Source organism: Rhinoderma darwinii, chromosome 11 (genome assembly GCF_050947455.1).
Source record: "Rhinoderma darwinii isolate aRhiDar2 chromosome 11, aRhiDar2.hap1, whole genome shotgun sequence".
In the NCBI taxonomy this organism is placed as follows: Eukaryota; Metazoa; Chordata; class Amphibia; order Anura; family Rhinodermatidae; genus Rhinoderma; species Rhinoderma darwinii.
In genome coordinates this window covers 100,376,565-100,396,132 of record NC_134697.1, presented here as the reverse complement: position 1 = coordinate 100,396,132, position 19,568 = coordinate 100,376,565, and the positions used below count along the sequence as shown (strand labels likewise).

At 46.1% G+C, this 19,568-nt stretch overlaps 1 protein-coding gene across 2 annotated transcripts; it reads right to left on the bottom strand.

Annotated features, from left to right (window-relative positions):
- Nucleotides 1-5,496: 5,496 nt before the first annotated feature.
- On the bottom strand, nt 5,497-19,250 carry LOC142663484 (uncharacterized). Of its 2 annotated transcripts, none has more exons than XM_075842155.1 (7): nt 19,163-19,250; nt 13,620-13,721; nt 10,179-10,364; nt 8,771-10,094; nt 8,571-8,686; nt 8,353-8,458; nt 5,497-7,774 (listed from the first exon to the last, which is right to left on the bottom strand). In XM_075842155.1, exons 2-7 carry the CDS (start codon nt 13,713-13,715, stop codon nt 6,879-6,881), a joined length of 2,724 nt encoding a protein of 907 aa, XP_075698270.1. In that variant the 5' UTR covers nt 13,716-13,721; nt 19,163-19,250; the 3' UTR covers nt 5,497-6,878. The 2 variants fall into 2 exon arrangements, with proteins under 2 accessions (XP_075698270.1, XP_075698271.1); XM_075842156.1 differs by having other exon boundaries at nt 8,571-8,668.
- Between the last annotated feature and the right edge of the window lie 318 nt (nt 19,251-19,568).

The following is a 19,568-nucleotide window of genomic DNA, read 5'->3' as shown; positions in this document are numbered from 1 at the left end:
TGCCCATCTTCATGATGTTTGGTTAGGGTTCTCAGGACAGCAAGTTCTCAGGGTTAGTTTTCTCAGGACCTCAAGATGTCATCCAGTTACAGGGAATTGAAAGTGCTGAGACTGGCCTTGTTCCACTTCCCGAACAGAATAAGAGGTACCCATCTGAAGGTTCAGTCAGACAACATGGTGACTGTATTCTACCTGAACAAGCAGGTTGGTACCTGATGTCGCCTACTTGGGCCGCAAATGTCACCTTGTAAGTATTGCAGCTGTCCATATCAGAGTCACCGAAAACTGCTCAGCAGATCTCCTGAGCAGGGAAATCCATTAGTGTTCGAGATGTTAATAGAGAGATGAGGCCAACCAGAAGTGGACTTTATGGCAACTGCCTCCAACAGGAAACTTCAAAAATTCTGTGCAATCCAGAGACTCTGGACGGGGAAATTACTCTGTTTCCCCCCCCCCCCCCCCCCCTGCAACTGATATTCAGGTGCCTACAGAAGATCAGACAAGACAGGGCCAAGGTCCTAGCAATAATTACGTTCCGGTCCAGGAGGGCTTGGTTTCAGGCCTTATTGGAACTCTCAAACAGAATTTGTTGGAAACTTCCTATCAGAGGATCTCCTTCTTCAGGAAAGATTTCTGCACCCAGGCATGAAGATTTTGCACCTGATGGTATACATATTGAGGATAAATCTCCATAACCAAGGCCTTTTGCAAGATGTCATCAAGACTCTATTGTCTTCTTGAAGAGATTCTACTCAGAAGGTCTATAATTGTGTTTGGCGCATTTTTTTTCAACTAGGTGCACAGCCCGTGATCTATCCCCCAGAGATATTCAATCGGCCGAGTTGCTTTGAATTTTTGCAACAAGGTTTTCGAGCAGGGTGAAAACCTTTTAGTGTCCGTTTTTCTGCTATTCATGCCTCACTGGATCTCAGCTTTTCAAATAACCACCTCATCAGGTGTTTCTTTAAAAGGACCAAGATCTCCTGACCTAATGTAAAATCTCCTTGTCCTGTCTGGGATTTAGCGATTGTCCTGAAACGCCTGACAACTGATTCTTTTTGAGCCTCTTGAAGAAGTGGACCTCAAGATCATTTCTGGGAAAGTTCTTCTGCTGGTTGCTATTGCCCCGGCAAAAAGAGTCGGTGAGCTGCAGGCTCTCTCCTTACTTGAAAGTTCTACCAGATTGTGTTCAGTTAAGAACTTCTCCTGCCGCTTTCTTCCTGAAGTTCTTTCTGATACTGATGTTAACCGAGAGTTTTATCTACCTCCATTTACCATTGCAGAGTGTGAAGATGCGCAGCCTCTGCGGTTGTTGGAGGATATAAGAGCAGTCCCGATCTACCTGCACAGAACTAAAGACTTTAGACCGTCTGAAGGACTATTTTTGCTGTTCATTGGTGGGAGAAAAGGTCAAGTGGCCAGAAAAGCCACTCTTGCCAGATGGTTAAAATCCACTTCTTCGCTTTGTTACTCATTGGAAGGCGTTCCAGTACCGGAGGGGATTCGTGCTCATTCCACACGACCCACAGCAGTTCCCTGGGCAGAGCGGAGTGAGGTGCCACTATAAGGCTGGATTCACACGAGCATGTTCGGTCCGTAAAGGACGGGGCTCCTAGCATCATAGTTGTAACGTCTATGGCCACGGCCCGTCGATCGGTCGTTAACCCCGACGGCCGTGGCCATGGACAGCTTACCTGCCTGCAGCGTCGTCCCCCAGTCAGGCGCCGGCACTCTCTTCCGGATTCCGAGTGTCTCCGGCGGGTGCGCGCGCCCGCGCGTGCACGGCCTTAAAGGGACAGTGCGCACGTTTTTGTAAAAACTGTAATCTGGCCCAGGATGCCCTGGGCTATAAAAATGGCTCTGCCCTCTTGCCCTTTGCCAGAGCGTTGTTCGTTTTCCCGTTGTTCGTCTTGCTTATGGTCTCCCAGTGTCTTCCAGCCTCCCAGTGTACCTTGCTCCTGTATTCCGTATCCTGTTTCCGTGCTACTCGTGCTATTGCCGTGCTGTTCTACCTACCGTGCTGTGCTACAGTCTACGCTACCCTGCTACGCCTCACCGAACGACTTCCCACCGCCTGGTTCTGGACGTGTCCGCCTCGCCACTGCCTACGATTGCCTCAGGTACTCTCGCTGAACCATTGAACTGGGTACTTTCCGGTTTGGCCAGCTGCCATCCCCGCTACGCGGTACGGCCCAGTGGGTCCACACCCCGCACCGTGACAATAGTTATGTACGACGCTAGGAGTCCGTGCCTCTCTGTGGAACTACTGTCCCATACTGAAAACATGATTACAGTACGGGACAGTGGTCCTGCAGCGAGAACTGTGAAGCAGCTTCCTGGGCTTCTGCTCGAACCTTCCTCTCTCGTTACAGACTGGTCGTTCCTTCTGGGCGTACAGATCCTGGCACAAGAGTGTTCAGTAAGGCCCCATGCACACGACCGTATTTTCATCTATCCCAAAATACTGTCCGTAAATAAGGATCCGTAGTCATTCATAATTTAACCATATATATGGAAGGGTGTTCGTAAATACGGTCTGTATTTCATCCGTATATACGGATCCGTAAAAAAAAAAAAGGAGCTGCAAATGTCACCAACATGTTGCATAGCAATGCTTCCGTAAATACGGACGGTTTACGGTTGCACATCCATCACCATCTGTATTTACGGAAGCGCCCATAGGCTTCTTTGGGAGCGTCCGTGCCGTAGTTACGGACAAGAATAGGACGGGTTGTATCATTTGCTCAGCACGGACTCCCATCCGTAAAAATACGGAAAGGTGGCTTTGGCCAATAGAAATGAATGGGTCCGTAATTACGGATGAAATATATGGTCATGTGCATGGGGCCTTACACGTTACAAAATATCCCCTTCCCGTCTTCGCTTATTAAGTCCCGTTCATTCTGCTGAGGACGATAAGGAAGACAAAAATGGACTTACCTGAAGTTTTCTTTTCCTTGAGTCCGAGGCAGCAGACGGCCACCCGATAAATATATTTAGTGATGTAGCTTTAGTATTACTTCACACTTGGAGGGGGTAGTGGGTGGCATTTATAATGGAGGGGTGTTTCCTATTGTTAACCGTGTAAAGTCTGCTGCTTTATAACATGTTCTGTCCTAGAATGGGTCGGGATGAACAGCCCATGGGTGCTGCCGAGGACTCCAGGAAGATTTCAGGTAAGTCAATTTTTGCCATATATATACAGTGAAGGAAATAAGTATTTGATCCCTTGCTGATTTTGTAAGTTTGCCCACTGTCAAAGACATGAACAGTCTAGAATTTTTAGGCTAGGTTAATTTTACCAGTGAGAGATAGATTATATTTAAAAAAAAAACAAATCACATTGTCAAAATTATATATATTTATTTGCATTGTGCACAGAGAAATAAGTATTTGATCCCTTTGGCAAACAAGACTTAATACTTGGTGGCAAAACCCTTGTTGGCAAGCACAGCAGTCAGACATTTTTTGTAGTTGATGATGAGGTTTGCACACGTTAGATGGAATTTTGGCCCACTCCTCTTTGCAGATCATCTGTAAATCATTAAGATTTCGAGGCTGTCGCTTGGCAACTCGGATCTTCAGCTCCCTCCATAAGTTTTCGATGGGATTAAGGTCTGGAGACAGGCTAGGCCACTCCATGACCTTAATGTGCTTCTTTTTGAGCCACTCCTTTGTTGCCTTGGCTGTATGTTACGGGTCATTGTCGTGCTGGAAGACCCAGCCACGAGCCATTTTTAATGTCCTGGTGGAGGGAAGGAGGTTGTCACTCAGGATTTGACGGTACATGGCTCCATCCATTCTCCCATTGATGCGGTGAAGAAGTCCTGTGCCCTTAGCAGAGAAACACCCCCAAAACATAATGTTTCCACCTCCATGCTTGACAGTGGGGACGGTGTTCTTTGGGTCATAGGCAGCATTTCTCTTTCTCCAAACACGGCGAGTTGAGTTAATGCCAAAGAGCTCAATTTTAGTCTCCTCTGACCACAGCACCTTCTCCCAATCACTCTCAGAATCATCCGGATGTTCATTTGCAAACTTCAGACGGGCCTGTACATGTGCCTTCTTGAGCAGGGGGACCTTGCGGGCACTGCAGGATTTTAATCCATTACGGCGTAATGTGTTACCAATGGTTTTCTTGGTGACTGTGGTCCCAGCTGCCTTGAGATCATTAACAAGTTCCCCCGTGTAGTTTTCGGCTGAGCTCTCACCTTCCTCAGGATGAAGGATACCCCACGAGGTGAGATTTTGCATGGAGCCCCAGATCGATGTGGATTGACAGTCATTTTGTATGTCTTCCATTTTCTTACTATTGCACCAACAGTTGTCTCCTTCTCAGCCAGCGTCTTACTTATGGTTTTGTAGCCCATTCCAGCCTTGTGCAGGTCTATGATCTTGTCCCTGACATCCTTAGAAAGCTCTTTGGTCTTGCCCATGTTGTAGAGGTTAGAGTCAGACTGATCATTGAGTCTGTGGACAGGAGTCTCTTATACAGGTGACCATGTAAGAGCTGTCTATAATGCAGGCACCAAGGTGATTTGGAGCAGTAACTGGTCTGGAGGAGGCTGAACTCTTAATGGTTGGTAGGGGGTCACATACTTATTTCTCTGTGCACAATGCAAATAAATATATATCATTTTGACTATGTGATTTTCTTTTTTTTTTTTTTATATAATCTATCTCTCACTGGTAAAATTAACCTCGCCTAAAAATTCTAGACTGTTCATGACTTTGACAGCGGGCAAACTTACAAAATCAGCAAGGGATCAAATACTTATTTCCTTCACGGTATGTGTATATATATATATATATATATATATTGTAGCGTTTCATTCTGATAAAATCCCATAATCTACAGCCAGCTTGAAAATTCAAGGCTCTTCATTCTTTGTCATTTATAGAGAGCCTATACCCCATATCCTGCAAGAAACCTTTAAAGACACCCCCAGCCCTGTAGTTGTAGGATAATCTGTAAGAGTAAACTTTCATATTGCAGTCATGTCGTGTTTTTTGCCACGATTTACGCAAAATTGCTGCTTAACTCAGGCGCCATAGCTGCTCTGCTGGTGGGGTGGCCACATCGCCTGGACTGGTGATATATCCTCTGTTGCTTGGGACTGGCACCATCCTGCGTCTGGAGTAATGATGATAGCAGCCGTATATTTGTCCCCACGACAAACCAAACCGGAGAAGACCATTACACATGAATTCAATAACTACAGTCGGCAGTTGTCGTCATCCCACGCATGATATCTCCTAACCGGTGGATCCGCGCTTCCACGTCACATGGCCGGCACGGGTATGCGATGTAACGCGTCTGTGACACGCGTGACGCCACCTCACCTGATGCCCACAGATACGCAACACTGAGGTTGGGATGGTACTTGGACTTAAATAGGAATCATGCCTTCCCTGGTGTAGCCCACCTACCATTAATAATAGCAACTAGATATACCCATTACTTTTTCTATAGAAGTGGTACAGATCAAACGGAGATATAAAAAGTGTAAGTTTATTTTGGGAACACATATGACCGATTAAAAACAATGATAAAACCCAAGCATAATACAAAAAATACAAAACTGGAGTATGGAACAGTATTACAGTCCCAGCAATCAAAGGACCGGTGACTGACATTATTCCGTTCCTCCTGGAAATGTCTGGATAAATTGGAACACGCCCTTTTGACAAGGGAAATGTTAACGCCCGTGGTCAATTTATGATTACCTTTCTAGGAGGAATAACAGAGGAACGTCACAATGCAGGGTTCTAAGAAAACATGAGCCAGAGTTGTTATTCCATGGAGAATACAAGTAATTGCTAAAAAATAAACATATCAGGAGAGGTAACGGGTCAACTTTAAATATAGCTGGTGCATGAAATTGTAATTTTTTTTCTCTGTAGTTTTGGTATACATCACAAAGTCGTCCCAATTTCTGGCCAAACTGACATCTTAAATTGATTATCTCTACTATACTTCAATGAGAATTTGATAGTTTCATGACCACCATTGAAGTACAAAAAGAATTCCAATAATTCCCTTCTCTCACCTGCCCACAGCATTAAGGCCCTGTTCACATCTTGTTTTTTCCTTGGATCGGAGGTTTACGTCACGAGGAGTCCCGAAGGTAGCAACGCATGCCAATGTACAGGCATACAGTGGGATACGTGGCCCGAAAACCCCAGGCAGAGAACTACTTGAAGCACTGTGCCCGGGGAAGCCCCTGACGTCAGTGTTCATATATGGACAGGGATTTTGGGTGCTTTCAACTGCAGAGTCCCTAGCCGGAGCATTGGTAGCGCCCTGCACGGGGATTCTGCTCATGGCGAAGGCCCTGATGTTACTGACCACATATGAGGATTACGAAATTCCCAATCCGTGCGTCTAATACACTCTGGCTGATTAACACACGTTCCTGAAGGGAACCCCTGACGTCTCGGTCCATATGTGGACAGTGATGTCAGGGGCTTTAAAATACAGAGTCTCCGGCCAAAGCTTCGGAAGCGCTCTGGCCGGGGACTATGGGACAGGAGTAGCCCCTGACGTCACTAACCATATATGGATAGTAACGTTAGAGGCTTCTCCAGTCCTCGGTCAGAGCGCTACCGATGCTCTGGCTGGGGACTACCTACATGTGAGCCCCTGACATCACTGTCCATACATGTTAAAGTCTTTACCAAAAAGAAAGACTTGGCAGCTTTTTTTTCTGATAGCATTCAAAGTATATCACATTAGTATGAGAACATCACGTGCCCATTGAAATGCACGGGTGTCCATGAATTTCAGAAGGCAGTGGTACTACAGAGCACGGGCTTTATACAGCTCTCAGTCCCAGCTATTAATGGTGGCACGATCGGAGGAGGAGGGCGAGTGGTTATCAACTTAGATGAACTCTCTGATGTTTAAGGAGAATTTGTTTACCAGTAAAACATCTTCCACACTCGGAACATACGAACGGCCTCTCCCCCGTGTGAACTCTCTTATGTTTTACCAGGTGAGGTTTCTGGCTGAAACGTTTCCCGCAGTCGGAACAGGAAAAGGGTTTCTCTCCGGTGTGAGTTCGCTGATGCTTAATAAAATGAGGCTTTTGAGTAAATCGTTTCCCACACTCTGAACAGGGAAAGGGCTTCTCCCCTGTGTGGATCCGCTGGTGTTTTACAAGATCTGATTTCACGGCAAAAAATTTCCAACATTCAAAACATGGAAATGGTTTTTCCCCCGTGTGAATTCGCTGGTGCCGGGCAAGACCGGACTTCAATGAAAAATATTTCCCACACTCGGAACAGGGAAATCTCTTTATCTCCATGTGGTTCCTCTGGTGTCTCAGCAGAACAAATTTGTCCGTAAAGCTCTCCCCACAATCAGAACAATTAAGTGATGTCTCCGCCACGTTACCGAACTGATGTTGGACTAAACTCGAGGAGTTTTCATCTGTATGGATTTTTTGATGTTGAACGAGAGACAATTTTTGAGAGAAAAAAATCCCACACTCTGAGCACAAGATCATCTTCGCCGCGCTGTGCGTTCTCTGGTGAGCGAAAAGCTTGGAGTTAAACATAAAAAGTTTTCCACATTCGGAACAGGAATAGGTTTCCCCCCCGATCTGCTCTGAATTTTGAGCATCAAAATATGATTGATCTGGAAAGAGAGCCACGTGATTAGAGAAGTCAGAGGATCGGTCAGCCTGGAATAGGTAGTGGTGGGACATAGCTGAAGTAATGGGGTGTTCTCCTGGGGAATCCTGTCCCATGTCCTGATCTTCTCTTCTAGATTCTAGGGATAAAAAGAATAAAAGGATAAAAAAAAGGTTTATTAAAAACCTTCCGGGAGCTTACAAAACCTGATTAAGACCAGATATAACTGTACATGCAGAAGAATGGGAGTGCGAGTTCAAAAGGGGCCTCCATGAAAGATACGTAGATGGTAAGTAGCATGACTGAATAGGAGTAAATAACACCAGTTTATTTGTTGGGTTTGGCTCTTTGGAGTTTTAAATGATGGCGTCTTGTGAAGGTCCGATAATCTCCAACATGGTCTAGCTGTTTTTCATGGAGGACAGAAAAGGGGTTGTCCAGTCATAAGAAATTCTCAGAGTCGATTCAGTTGGCGATTCACAGAGCGAGAAGATAAGGAATGAAGAAGGAGCAGAGGTCGTACGAGTGCAGCAGCCCTTCAAAACAGCTGATCGGCGGTGGTGCCGGGAGTCGGACCCCCACCGATCAGATATTGATGGCCTATCCTAAGTTTAGGTTATCCGCTTCTTATGACTGGAAATCCCCTTTTAACTTCCTATAGAGGACCGGTCATGAAGAAGGAACGTGGCTCTAATGCGTGAACTGCTGTTTACTGACCTGTGCTGATAGCTGTAGGTACCTCTTCCTCTTTAAAGTGTCTGTCATACCTCACTAATGCCTCCTCCTCTATCACTTCAACTTTAAAATCAATCAGATCTTCAACCTAAAAGAAAATGTTAAACAAAATAATTTTTCAGAAATACTGTATAAGATCTGCACAGTTCCCTATATGCCATACTGTAGATTTGCTGTTGATGCCACCTACGGATAATTACCTGATGATTCTGAGGGATATTGAGATTTTCCTCTGGACAGTCCTGGGAATACGGAGAACGGGGACATCTCTCTGGTGGATTTCTCTCCCTGGATCCATCTGTAGGAGACACAGTGACTGAATACATTGTTATATGTGATGATCAGATGATGGGAGGATCTGGGTGACCCTCAAACTGCTCTTCTGAAACTCTCCTCTTACCCGGTGATGTGCGGTTCCGGTGGGCCTCCATCATGACGTCCTTGTAGAGATCCCTCTTACCAGGTGGTGTGCTGTTCCGGTGGTCCTCCATCATAACCTCCTTGTACAGATCCTTCTTATCGGGTAATGTGAGGGGATGGTGGTCCTCCATCATGACGTCCTTGTACAGATCCTTCTTATCCGGTAATGTGAGGGGTTGGTGGTCCTCCGTCATGACGTCCTTGTACAGATCCCTCTTACCGGGTAATGTGCGGTTCTGGTGGTCCTCCATCATGACCTCCTTGTACAGATCCTTCTTATCTGGTAATGTGAGGGGCTGGTGGTCCTCCATCATGACCTCCTTGTACAAATCCCTCTTACCCGGTGATGTGAGGGGATGGTGGTCCTCCATCATGACGTCCTTGTACAGATCCCTCTTACCCAGTGATGTGCGGTTCTGGTGGGCCTCCATCATGACGTCCTTGTATAGATCCCTCTTACCCGGTGATGTGCGGTCCCGGTGGTCCTCCATCATAACCTCCTTGTACAGATCCTTCTTATCCGGTAATGTGAGGGGATGGTGGTCCTCCATCATGACGTCCTTGTATAGATCCCTCTTACCCGGTGATGTGCGGTTCTGGTGGGCCTCCATCAGGACGTCCTTGTATAGATCCCTCTTACCCGATGATGTGCGGTTCCGGTGGTCCTCCATAATAACCTCCTTGTACAGATCCTTCTTATCCGGTAATGTGAGGGGATGGTGGTCCTCCATCATGACGTCCTTGTACAGATCCTTCTTACCCGGAGATGTGCGGTTCTGGTGGTCCTCCATCATGACCTCCTTGTAAAGATCCTTCTTATCTGGTAATGTGAAGGGTTGGTGGTCCTTCGTTATGATGTCCTTGTACAGATCCCTCTTACCCGTTGATGTGCGGTTCCGGTGGTCCTCCGTCATGACCTCCTTGTACAGATCCCTCTCATCCGCTGATGTGAGGGGCTGGTGGTCCCCCATCGTGACGTCCTTGTACAGATCCCTCTTACCGGGTGATGTGCGGTTCCGGTGGTCCTCCATCATGAGCTCCTTGTACAGATCCTTCTTATCCGGTAATGTGAGGGGCTGGTGGTCCTCCGTCATTACGTCCTTGTACAGATCCCCCTCACCCGGTGATGTGCGTTTCCGGTGGTCCTCCATCATAATGTCCTTGTACAGATCCCTCTTACCCGGAGGTGTGTGGTTCCGGTGGTCCTCCGTCATGACCTCCTTGTACAGATCCTTGTGTTCTTCTATATACTCCCACTCCTCCATGGAGAAATAGACGGCGACATCCTGACATCTTATAGGAACCTGACACACAATGATACAGTCATCACCCAGACACATTATACCTTGTGTTATTATATAATGTCCCAGCATTCCCGGCAGTGTCACCTCTCCAGTCAGCAGCTCGATGATCTTGTGGATGAGGTCCAGGATCTTCTCGTTGTTCCTCTCAGGGATCAGTGAGTGAGGAGGAGGCTCCGTGATGGGGCTCTGGGTCCTGCTCCGTCCTCCGGACTCATGGGGACGGTTGCTGGGGGTCACATGGTCACCAAATGTCTTCACTACTGTGTAATCCTGTTAGTGGAGGAAGACCCTAATAATATACATACATTCCCAGAATCCTCTCCTCTCCAGTCATGTCTCTGTGTTATTAATAGAGAAGAGTGATGTCATGTGACATATTTCCCAGAATCCTCCCCTCTCCGGTCATGTCATGTGTTATGTCACATGACATCACTCTTCTCTATTAATAACACAGGACATGACTGGAGAGGTGAGGATTCTGGGAAATATGTCACATGACATCACTCTTCTCTATTAATAACACAGGACATGACTGGAAAGGTGAGGATTCTGGGAAATATGTCACATGACATCACTCTTCTCTATTAATAACACAGGGACATGACCAGAGAGGTGAGGATTCTGGGAATGATGTTACATGACATCACTCTTCTCTATTAATAACACAGGGACATGACTGGAGAGGTGAGGATTCTGGGAAATATGTCACATGACATCACTCTTCTCTATTAATAACACAGGACATGACCGGAGAGGGGAGGATTCTGGGAATGATGTCACATGACATCACTCTTCTCTATTAATTACACAGGACATGACCGCAGAGGTGAGGATTCTGGGAATGATGTCACATGACATCACTCTTCTCTATTAATAACACAGGGACATGACTGGAGAGGTGAGGATTCTGGGGAATATGTCACATGACCTCACTCTTCTCTATTAATAACACAGGACATGATTGGAGAGGTGAGGATTCTGGGAAATATGTCACATGACATCTCTCCTCTATTAATATTTCCCAGAATCCTCACCTCTCCAATCATGTCCTGTGTTATTAATAGAGAAGAGTGAGGTCATGTGACATATTCCCCAGAATCCTCACCTCTCCAGTCATGTCCCTGTGTTATTAATAGAGAAGAGTGATGTCATGTGACATATTTCCCAGAATCCTCACCTCTCCAGTCATATCCCTGTGTTATTAATAGAGAAGAGTGATGTCATGTGACATATTTCCCAGAATCCTCACCTCTCCAGTCATGTCCTGTGTTATTAATAGAGAAGAGTGATGTCATGTGACGTCATTCCCAGAATCCTCTCCTCTCCAGTCATGTCCTGTGTTATTAATAGAGAAGAGTGATGTCATGTGACATATTTCCCAGAATCCTCACCTCTCCAGTCATGTCCCTGTGCTATTAATAAAGAGTGATGTCATGTGACATATTTCCCAGAATCCTCACCTCTCCAGTCATGTCCCTGTGTTATTAATAGAGAAGAGTGATGTCATGTGACATATTCCCCAGAATCCTCCCCTCTCCAGTCATGTCCCTGTGTTATTAATAGAGTAGAGTGATGTCATGTGACATATTTCCCAGAATCCTCCCCTCTCCGGTCATGTCCTGTGTTATTAATAGAGAAGAGTGATGTCATGTGACGTCATTCCCAGAATCCTCCCCTCTCCAGTCATGTCCTGTGTTATTAATAGAGAGGAGTGATGTCATGTGACATATTTCCCAGAATCCTCACCTCTCCAGTCATGTCCTGTGTTATTAATAGAGAAGAGTGAGGTCATGTGACATATTTCCCAGAATCCTCACCTCTCTGATCATGTCCCTGTGTTATTAATAGAGAAGAGTGATGTCATGTGACATATTTCCCAGAATCCTCACCTTTCCAGTCATGTCGTGTTATTAATAGAGAAGAGTGATGTCATGTGACGTCATTCCCAGAATCCTCACCTCTCCAGTCATGTCTCTGTGTTATTAATAGAGAAGAGTGATGTCATGTGACATATTTCCAAGAATCCTCCTCTCCAGTCATGTCCCTGTGTTATTAATAGAGAAGTGATGTCATGTGACATATTTCCCAGAATCCTCACCTCTCCAGTCATATCCCTGTGTTATTAATAGAGAAGAGTGATGTCATGTGACATATTTCCCAGAATCCTCACCTCTCCAGTCATGTCCCTGTGTTATTAATAGAGAAGAGTGATGTCATGTGACATATTTTCCAGAATCCTCACCTCTCCAGTCATATCCCTGTGTTATTAATAGAGAAGAGTGATGTCATGTGACATATTTCCAAGAATCCTCCTCTCCAGTCATGTCCTGTGTTATTAATAGAGAAGAGTGATGTCATGTGACATATTCCCCAGAATCCTCACCTCTCCAGTCATGTCCCTGTGTTATTAATAAAGAGTGATGTCATGTGACATATTTCCCAGAATCCTCTCCTCTCCAGTCATGTCCCTGTGTTATTAATAGAGAAGAGTGAGGTCATGTGACGTCATTCCCAGAATCCTCCCCTCTCCAGTCATGTCCTGTGCTATTAATAGAGAAGAGTGATGTCATGTGACATATTTCCCAGAATCCTCCCCTCTCCAGTCATGTCCCTGTGCTATTAATAGAGAAGAGTGATGTCATGTGACATATTTCCCAGAATCCTCCCCTCTCCAGTCATGTCCCTGTGTTATTAATAGAGTAGAGTGATGTCATGTGACATATTTCCCAGAATCCTCCCCTCTCCGGTCATGTCCTGTGTTATTAATAGAGAAGAGTGATGTCATGTGACGTCATTCCCAGAATCCTCCCCTCTCCAGTCATGTCCTGTGTTATTAATAGAGAAGAGTGATGTCATGTGACATATTTCCCAGAATCCTCACCTCTCCAGTCATGTCCCTGTGTTATTAATAGAGAAGAGTGATGTCATGTGACATATTTCCCAGAATCCTCACCTCTCCAGTCATGTCCCTGTGCTATTAATAGAGAAGAGTGATGTCATGTGACATATTTCCCAGAATCCTCACCTCTCCAGTCACGTCCTGTGCTATTAATAGAGAAGAGTGATGTCATGTGACATATTTCCCAGAATCCTCACCTCTCCAGTCATGTCCTGTGTTATTAATAGAGAAGAGTGATGTCATGTGACATATTTCCCAGAATCCTCACCTCTCCAGTCATGTCCCTGTGTTAATAGAGAAGAGTGCTGTCATGTGACATATTTCCCAGAATCCTCCCCTCTCCGGTCATGTCCTGTGTTATTAATAGAGAAGAGTGATGTCATGTGACATATTTCCCAGAATCCTCACCTCTCCAGTCATGTCCCTGTGTTATTAATAGAGAAGAGTGATGTCATGTGACATATTTCCCAGAATCCTCACCTCTCCGGTCATGTCCCTGTGTTATTATAATAGAGAAGAGTGATGTCATGTGACATATTTCCCAGAATCCTCTCCTCTCCAGTCATGTCCCTGTGTTATTAATAGAGAAGAGTGATGTCATGTGACATATTTCCAAGAATCCTCACCTCTCCGGTCAGCAGGTACAGGATCTCCAGGGCGAGGGTTAATATCCCCTCTGTCATGTGACTCTTCAGGATTCTTTCCACGTCACATGACGACATCTCAATCTAGAAGTAAATGATATAAAATTGATTTTATGTTGAGAGATTACATTGAAAACGATATAATTTCCACACTGAAGTACACCACAGTCTGCTCCTCCTGTAATATAATACCAGACAGGACACCACAGTCTGCTCCTCCTGTATTATAATACCAGGCAGGACACCACAGTCTGCTCCTCCTGTAATATAATACCAGACAGGACACTACAGTCTGCTCCTCCTGTAATATAATACCAGGCAGGACACCACAGTCTGCTCCTCCTGTAATATAATACCAGGCAGGACACCACAGTCTGCTCCTCCTGTAATATAATACCAGGCAGGACACCACAGTCTGCTCCTCCTGTAATATAATACCAGGCAGGACACCACAGTCTGCTCCTCCTGTAATATAATACCAGGCAGGACACCACAGTCTGCTCCTCCTGTATTATAATACCAGGCAGGACACCACAGTCTGCTCCTCCTGTAATATAATACCAGGCAGGACACCACAGTCTGCTCCTCCTGTATTATAATACCAGGCAGGACACCACAGTCTGCTCCTCCTGTATTATAATACTAGACAGTACACCACAGTCTGCTCCTCCTGTATTATAATACCAGGCAGGACACCACAGTCTGCTCCTCCTGTATTATAATACTAGACAGGACACTACAGTCTGCTCCTCCTGTATTATACTACCAGTCAGGACACCAGAGTCTGCTCCTCCTGTATTATAATACCAGGCAGGACACCACAGTCTGCTCCTCCTGTATTATAATACTAGACAGGACACCACAGTCTGCTCCTCCTGTATTATAATACCAGGCAGGACACCACAGTCTGCTCCTCCTGTATAATAATACCAGACAGGACACCACAGTCTGCTCCTCCTGTATTATAATACCAGGCAGGACACCACAGTCTGCTCCTCCTGTAATATAATACCAGGCAGGACACCACAGTCTGCTCCTCCTGTATTATAATACCAGGCAGGACACCACAGTCTGCTCCTCCTGTATTATACTACCAGTCAGGACACCACAGTCTGCTCCTCCTGTATTATAATACTAGACAGTACACCACAGTCTGCTCCTCCTGTATTATAATACCAGGCAGGACACCACAGTCTGCTCCTCCTGTATTATAATACTAGACAGGACACTACAGTCTGCTCCTCCTGTATTATACTACCAGTCAGGACACCAGAGTCTGCTCCTCCTGTATTATAATACCAGGCAGGACACCACAGTCTGCTCCTCCTGTATTATAATACTAGACAGGACACCACAGTCTGCTCCTCCTGTATTATAATACCAGGCAGGACACCACAGTCTGCTCCTCCTGTATAATAATACCAGACAGGACACCACAGTCTGCTCCTCCTGTATTATAATACCAGGCAGGACACCACAGTCTGCTCCTCCTGTATAATAATACCAGGCAGGACACTAGAGTCTGCTCCTCCTGTATTATAATACCAGGCAGGACACTACAGTCTGCTCCTCCTGTAATATAATAATACCAGGCAGGACACCACAGTCTGCTCCTCCTGTATAATAATACTAGACAGGACACCAGAGTCTGCTCCTCCTGTATTATAATACCAGGCAGGACACCAGAGTCTGCTCCTCCTGTATTATACTACCAGGCAGGACACCACAATCTGCTCCTCCAGTATTATAATACCAGGCAGGACACCACAGTCTGCTCCTCCTGTATTATAATACCAGGCAGGACACCACAGTCTGCTCCTCCTGTATTATAATACTAGACAGGACACTACAGTCTGCTCCTCCTGTATTATACTACCAGTCAGGACACCAGAGTCTGCTCCTCCTGTATTATAATACCAGGCAGGACACCACAGTCTGCTCCTCCTGTATTATAATACTAGACAGGACACCACAGTCTGCTCCTCCTGTATTATAATACCAGGCAGGACACCACAGTCTGCTCCTCCTGTATAATAATACCAGACAGGACACCACAGTCTGCTCCTCCTGTATTATAATACCAGGCAGGACACCACAGTCTGCTCCTCCTGTATAATAATACCAGGCAGGACACTAGAGTCTGCTCCTCCTGTATTATAATACCAGGCAGGACACTACAGTCTGCTCCTCCTGTAATATAATAATACCAGGCAGGACACCACAGTCTGCTCCTCCTGTATAATAATACTAGACAGGACACCAGAGTCTGCTCCTCCTGTATTATAATACCAGGCAGGACACCAGAGTCTGCTCCTCCTGTATTATACTACCAGGCAGGACACCACAATCTGCTCCTCCAGTATTATAATACCAGGCAGGACACCACAGTCTGCTCCTCCCGTATTATAATACTAGACAGGACACCACAGTCTGCTCCTCCTGTATTATAATACCAGGCAGGACACCACAGTCTGCTCCTCCTGTAATATAATAGACAGTCAGGACACCAGAGTCTGCTCCTCCTGTATAATAATACCAGGCAGGACACCACAGTCTGCTCCTCCTGTATAATAATACCAGGCAGGACACCACAGTCTGCTCCTCCTGTATTATAATACTAGACAGGACACCAGAGTCTGCTCCTCCTGTATTATAATACTAGACAGGACACCAGAGTCTGCTCCTCCTGTATTATAATACCAGGCAGGACACCACAGTCTGCTCCTCCTGTATTATAATACCAGGCAGGACACCACAGTCTACTCCTCCTGTATTATAATACCAGGCAGGACACTACAGTCTGCTCCTCCTGTATTATAATACCAGGCAGGACACCACAGTCTACTCCTCCTGTATTATAATACCAGGCAGGACACCACAGTCTGCTCCTCCTGTATTATAATACCAGGCAGGACACCACAGTCTGCTCCTCCTGTATTACAATAGACAGTCAGGACACCAGAGTCTGCTCCTCCAGTATTACAATAGTCAGGACACCACAGTCTGCTCCTCCTGTATTATAATACCAGGCAGGACACCACAGTCTGCTCCTCCTGTATTATAATAGACAGTCAGGACACCAGAGTCTACTCCTCCTGTATTATAATAGTCAGGACACCACAGTCTGCTCCTCCTGTATTATAATACCGGACAGGACACCACAGTCTGCTCCTCCTGTATTATAATACTAGACAGGACACCACAGTCTGCTCCTCCTGTATAATAATACCAGGCAGGACACCACAGTCTGCTCCTCCTGTATAATAATACCAGGCAGGACACCACAGTCTGCTCCTCCTGTATTATAATACCAGGCAGGACACCACAGTCTGCTCCTCCTGTATTATAATACTAGACAGGACACCACAGTCTGCTCCTCCTGTATAATAATACCAGGCAGGACACCAGAGTCTGCTCCTCCTGTATTATAATACCAGGCAGGACACCACAGTCTGCTCCTCCTGTATTATAATACTAGACAGTACACCACAGTCTGCTCCTCCTGTATAATAATACCAGGCAGGACACCACAGTCTGCTCCTCCTGTATAATAATACCAGGCAGGACACCACAGTCTACTCCTCCTGTATTATAATACCAGGCAGGACACCACAGTCTGCTCCTCCTGTATAATAATACCAGGCAGGACACCACAGTCTGCTCCTCCTGTATAATAATACCAGGCAGGACACCACAGTCTGCTCCTCCTGTATTATAATACCAGGCAGGACACCACAGTCTGCTCCTCCTGTATAATAATACCAGGCAGGACACCACAGTCTGCTCCTCCTGTATAATAATACCAGGCAGGACACCACAGTCTGCTCCTCCTGTATTATAATACCAGACAGGACACCACAGTCTGCTCCTCCTGTATAATAATACCAGACAGGACACCACAGTCTGCTCCTCCTGTAATATAATACCAGGCAGGACACCAGAGTCTGCTCCTCCTGTATTATAATACCAGGCAGGACACCACAGTCTGCTCCTCCTGTATAATAATACCAGGCAGGACACCACAGTCTGCTCCTCCTGTATTATAATACCAGGCAGGACACCACAGTCTGCTCCTCCTGTATTATAATACCAGACAGGACACCACAGTCTGCTCCTCCTGTATAATAATACCAGACAGGACACCACAGTCTGCTCCTCCTGTATAATAATACCAGGCAGGACACTACAGTCTGCTCCTCCTGTATTATAATACCAGGCAGGACACCACAGTCTGCTCCTCCTGTATTATAATACCAGGCAGGACACCACAGTCTGCTCCTCCTGTATAATAATACCAGGCAGGACACCACAGTCTGCTCCTCCTGTATTATAATACCAGGCAGTACACCACAGTCTGCTCCTCCTGTATTATAACACTAGACAGGACACCACAGTCTGCTCCTCCTGTAATATAATACCAGGCAGGACACCACAGTCTGCTCCTCCTGTATTATAATACTAGACAGGACACCACAGTCTGCTCCTCCTGTATAATAATACCAGGCAGGACACCAGAGTCTGCTCCTCCTGTATTATAATACCAGGCAGGACACCACAGTCTGCTCCTCCTGTATTATAATACCAGGCAGGACACCACAGTCTGCTCCTCCTGTATAATAATACCAGGCAGGACACCACAGTCTGCTCCTCCTGTATTATAATACTAGACAGGACACCACAGTCTGCTCCTCCTGTATAATAATACCAGGCAGGACACCAGAGTCTGCTCCTCCTGTATAATAATACCAGGCAGGACACCAGAGTCTGCTCCTCCTGTATTATAATACCAGGCAGGACACCACAGTCTGCTCCTCCTGTATTATAATACTAGACAGGACACCACAGTCTGCTCCTCCTGTATAATAATACCAGGCAGGACACCACAGTCTGCTCCTCCTGTATTATAATACCAGGCAGGACACCAGAGTCTGCTCCTCCTGTATTATAATACTAGACAGTACACCACAGTCTGCTCCTCCTGTATTATAATACCAGACAGGACACCAGAGTCTGCTCCTCCTGTATTATAATACCAGACAGGACACCACAGTCTGCTCCTCCTGTAATATAATACCAGGCAGGACACCACAGTCTGCTCCTCCTGTATAATAATACCAGGCAGGACACCAGAGTCTGCTCCTCCTGTATAATAATACCAGGCAGGACACCACAGTCTGCTCCTCCTGTATAATACTACCAGGCAGGACACCACAGTCTGCTCCTCCTGTAATATAATACTAGACAGGACACCACAGTCTGCTCCTCCTGTATAATAATACCAGGCAGGACACCACAGTCTGCTCCTCCTGTATTATAATACCAGGCAGTACACCAGAGTCTGCTCCTCCTGTATTATAATACTAGACAGTACACCACAGTCTGCTCCTCCTGTATTATAATACCAGGCAGGACACCACAGTCTGCTCCACCTGTATTATAATACCAGGCAGGACACCACAGTCTGCTCCACCTGTATTATAATACCAGGCAGTACACCACAGTCTGCTCCTCCTGATGATACATACAATTACATTCGCTGCTGCAGTCACATCATTTTCTGCTTTCCTCCAGGTCTCTGTGATCGAGGCTTCCCCTATGGCTGTAATGGTTCAGTCTTAATGACACTCACAGGCTGCGGAATTCTGGGAAATGTAGTCTACAGCGGGTTCGGATCTAAGACTCACAGACCGGAAGTTGTCAATGTCTTCCGGGTGAGAGGAGAAAGTTGAGCGTGAACGTTGCTTATCACTTGGCCAGACTCTAGTGTCCTGCCTGTTATTATATTACAGGAGGAGCAGACTGTGGTGTCCTGCCTGGTATTATATTACAGGAGGAGCAGACTGTAGTGTCCTGCCTGTTATTATATTACAGGAGGAGCAGACTGTAGTGTCCTGTGTTATATTACAGGAGGAGCAGACTGTAGTGTCCTGC

Coding starts and splice junctions, on each gene's coding strand:
- LOC142663484 (XM_075842155.1), bottom strand. CDS start 13,715: ATGTCGTCATGTGACGTGGAAAGAATCCTGAAGAGTCACATGACAGAG. Junction 8,687..8,770: donor CCGGAACCGCACATCACCGG/GTAAGAGGAGAG, acceptor CAATGTATTCAG/TCACTGTGTCTCCTACAGAT. Junction 7,775..8,352: donor ACCTACAGCTATCAGCACAG/GTCAGTAAACAG, acceptor TTTTATCCCTAG/AATCTAGAAGAGAAGATCAG.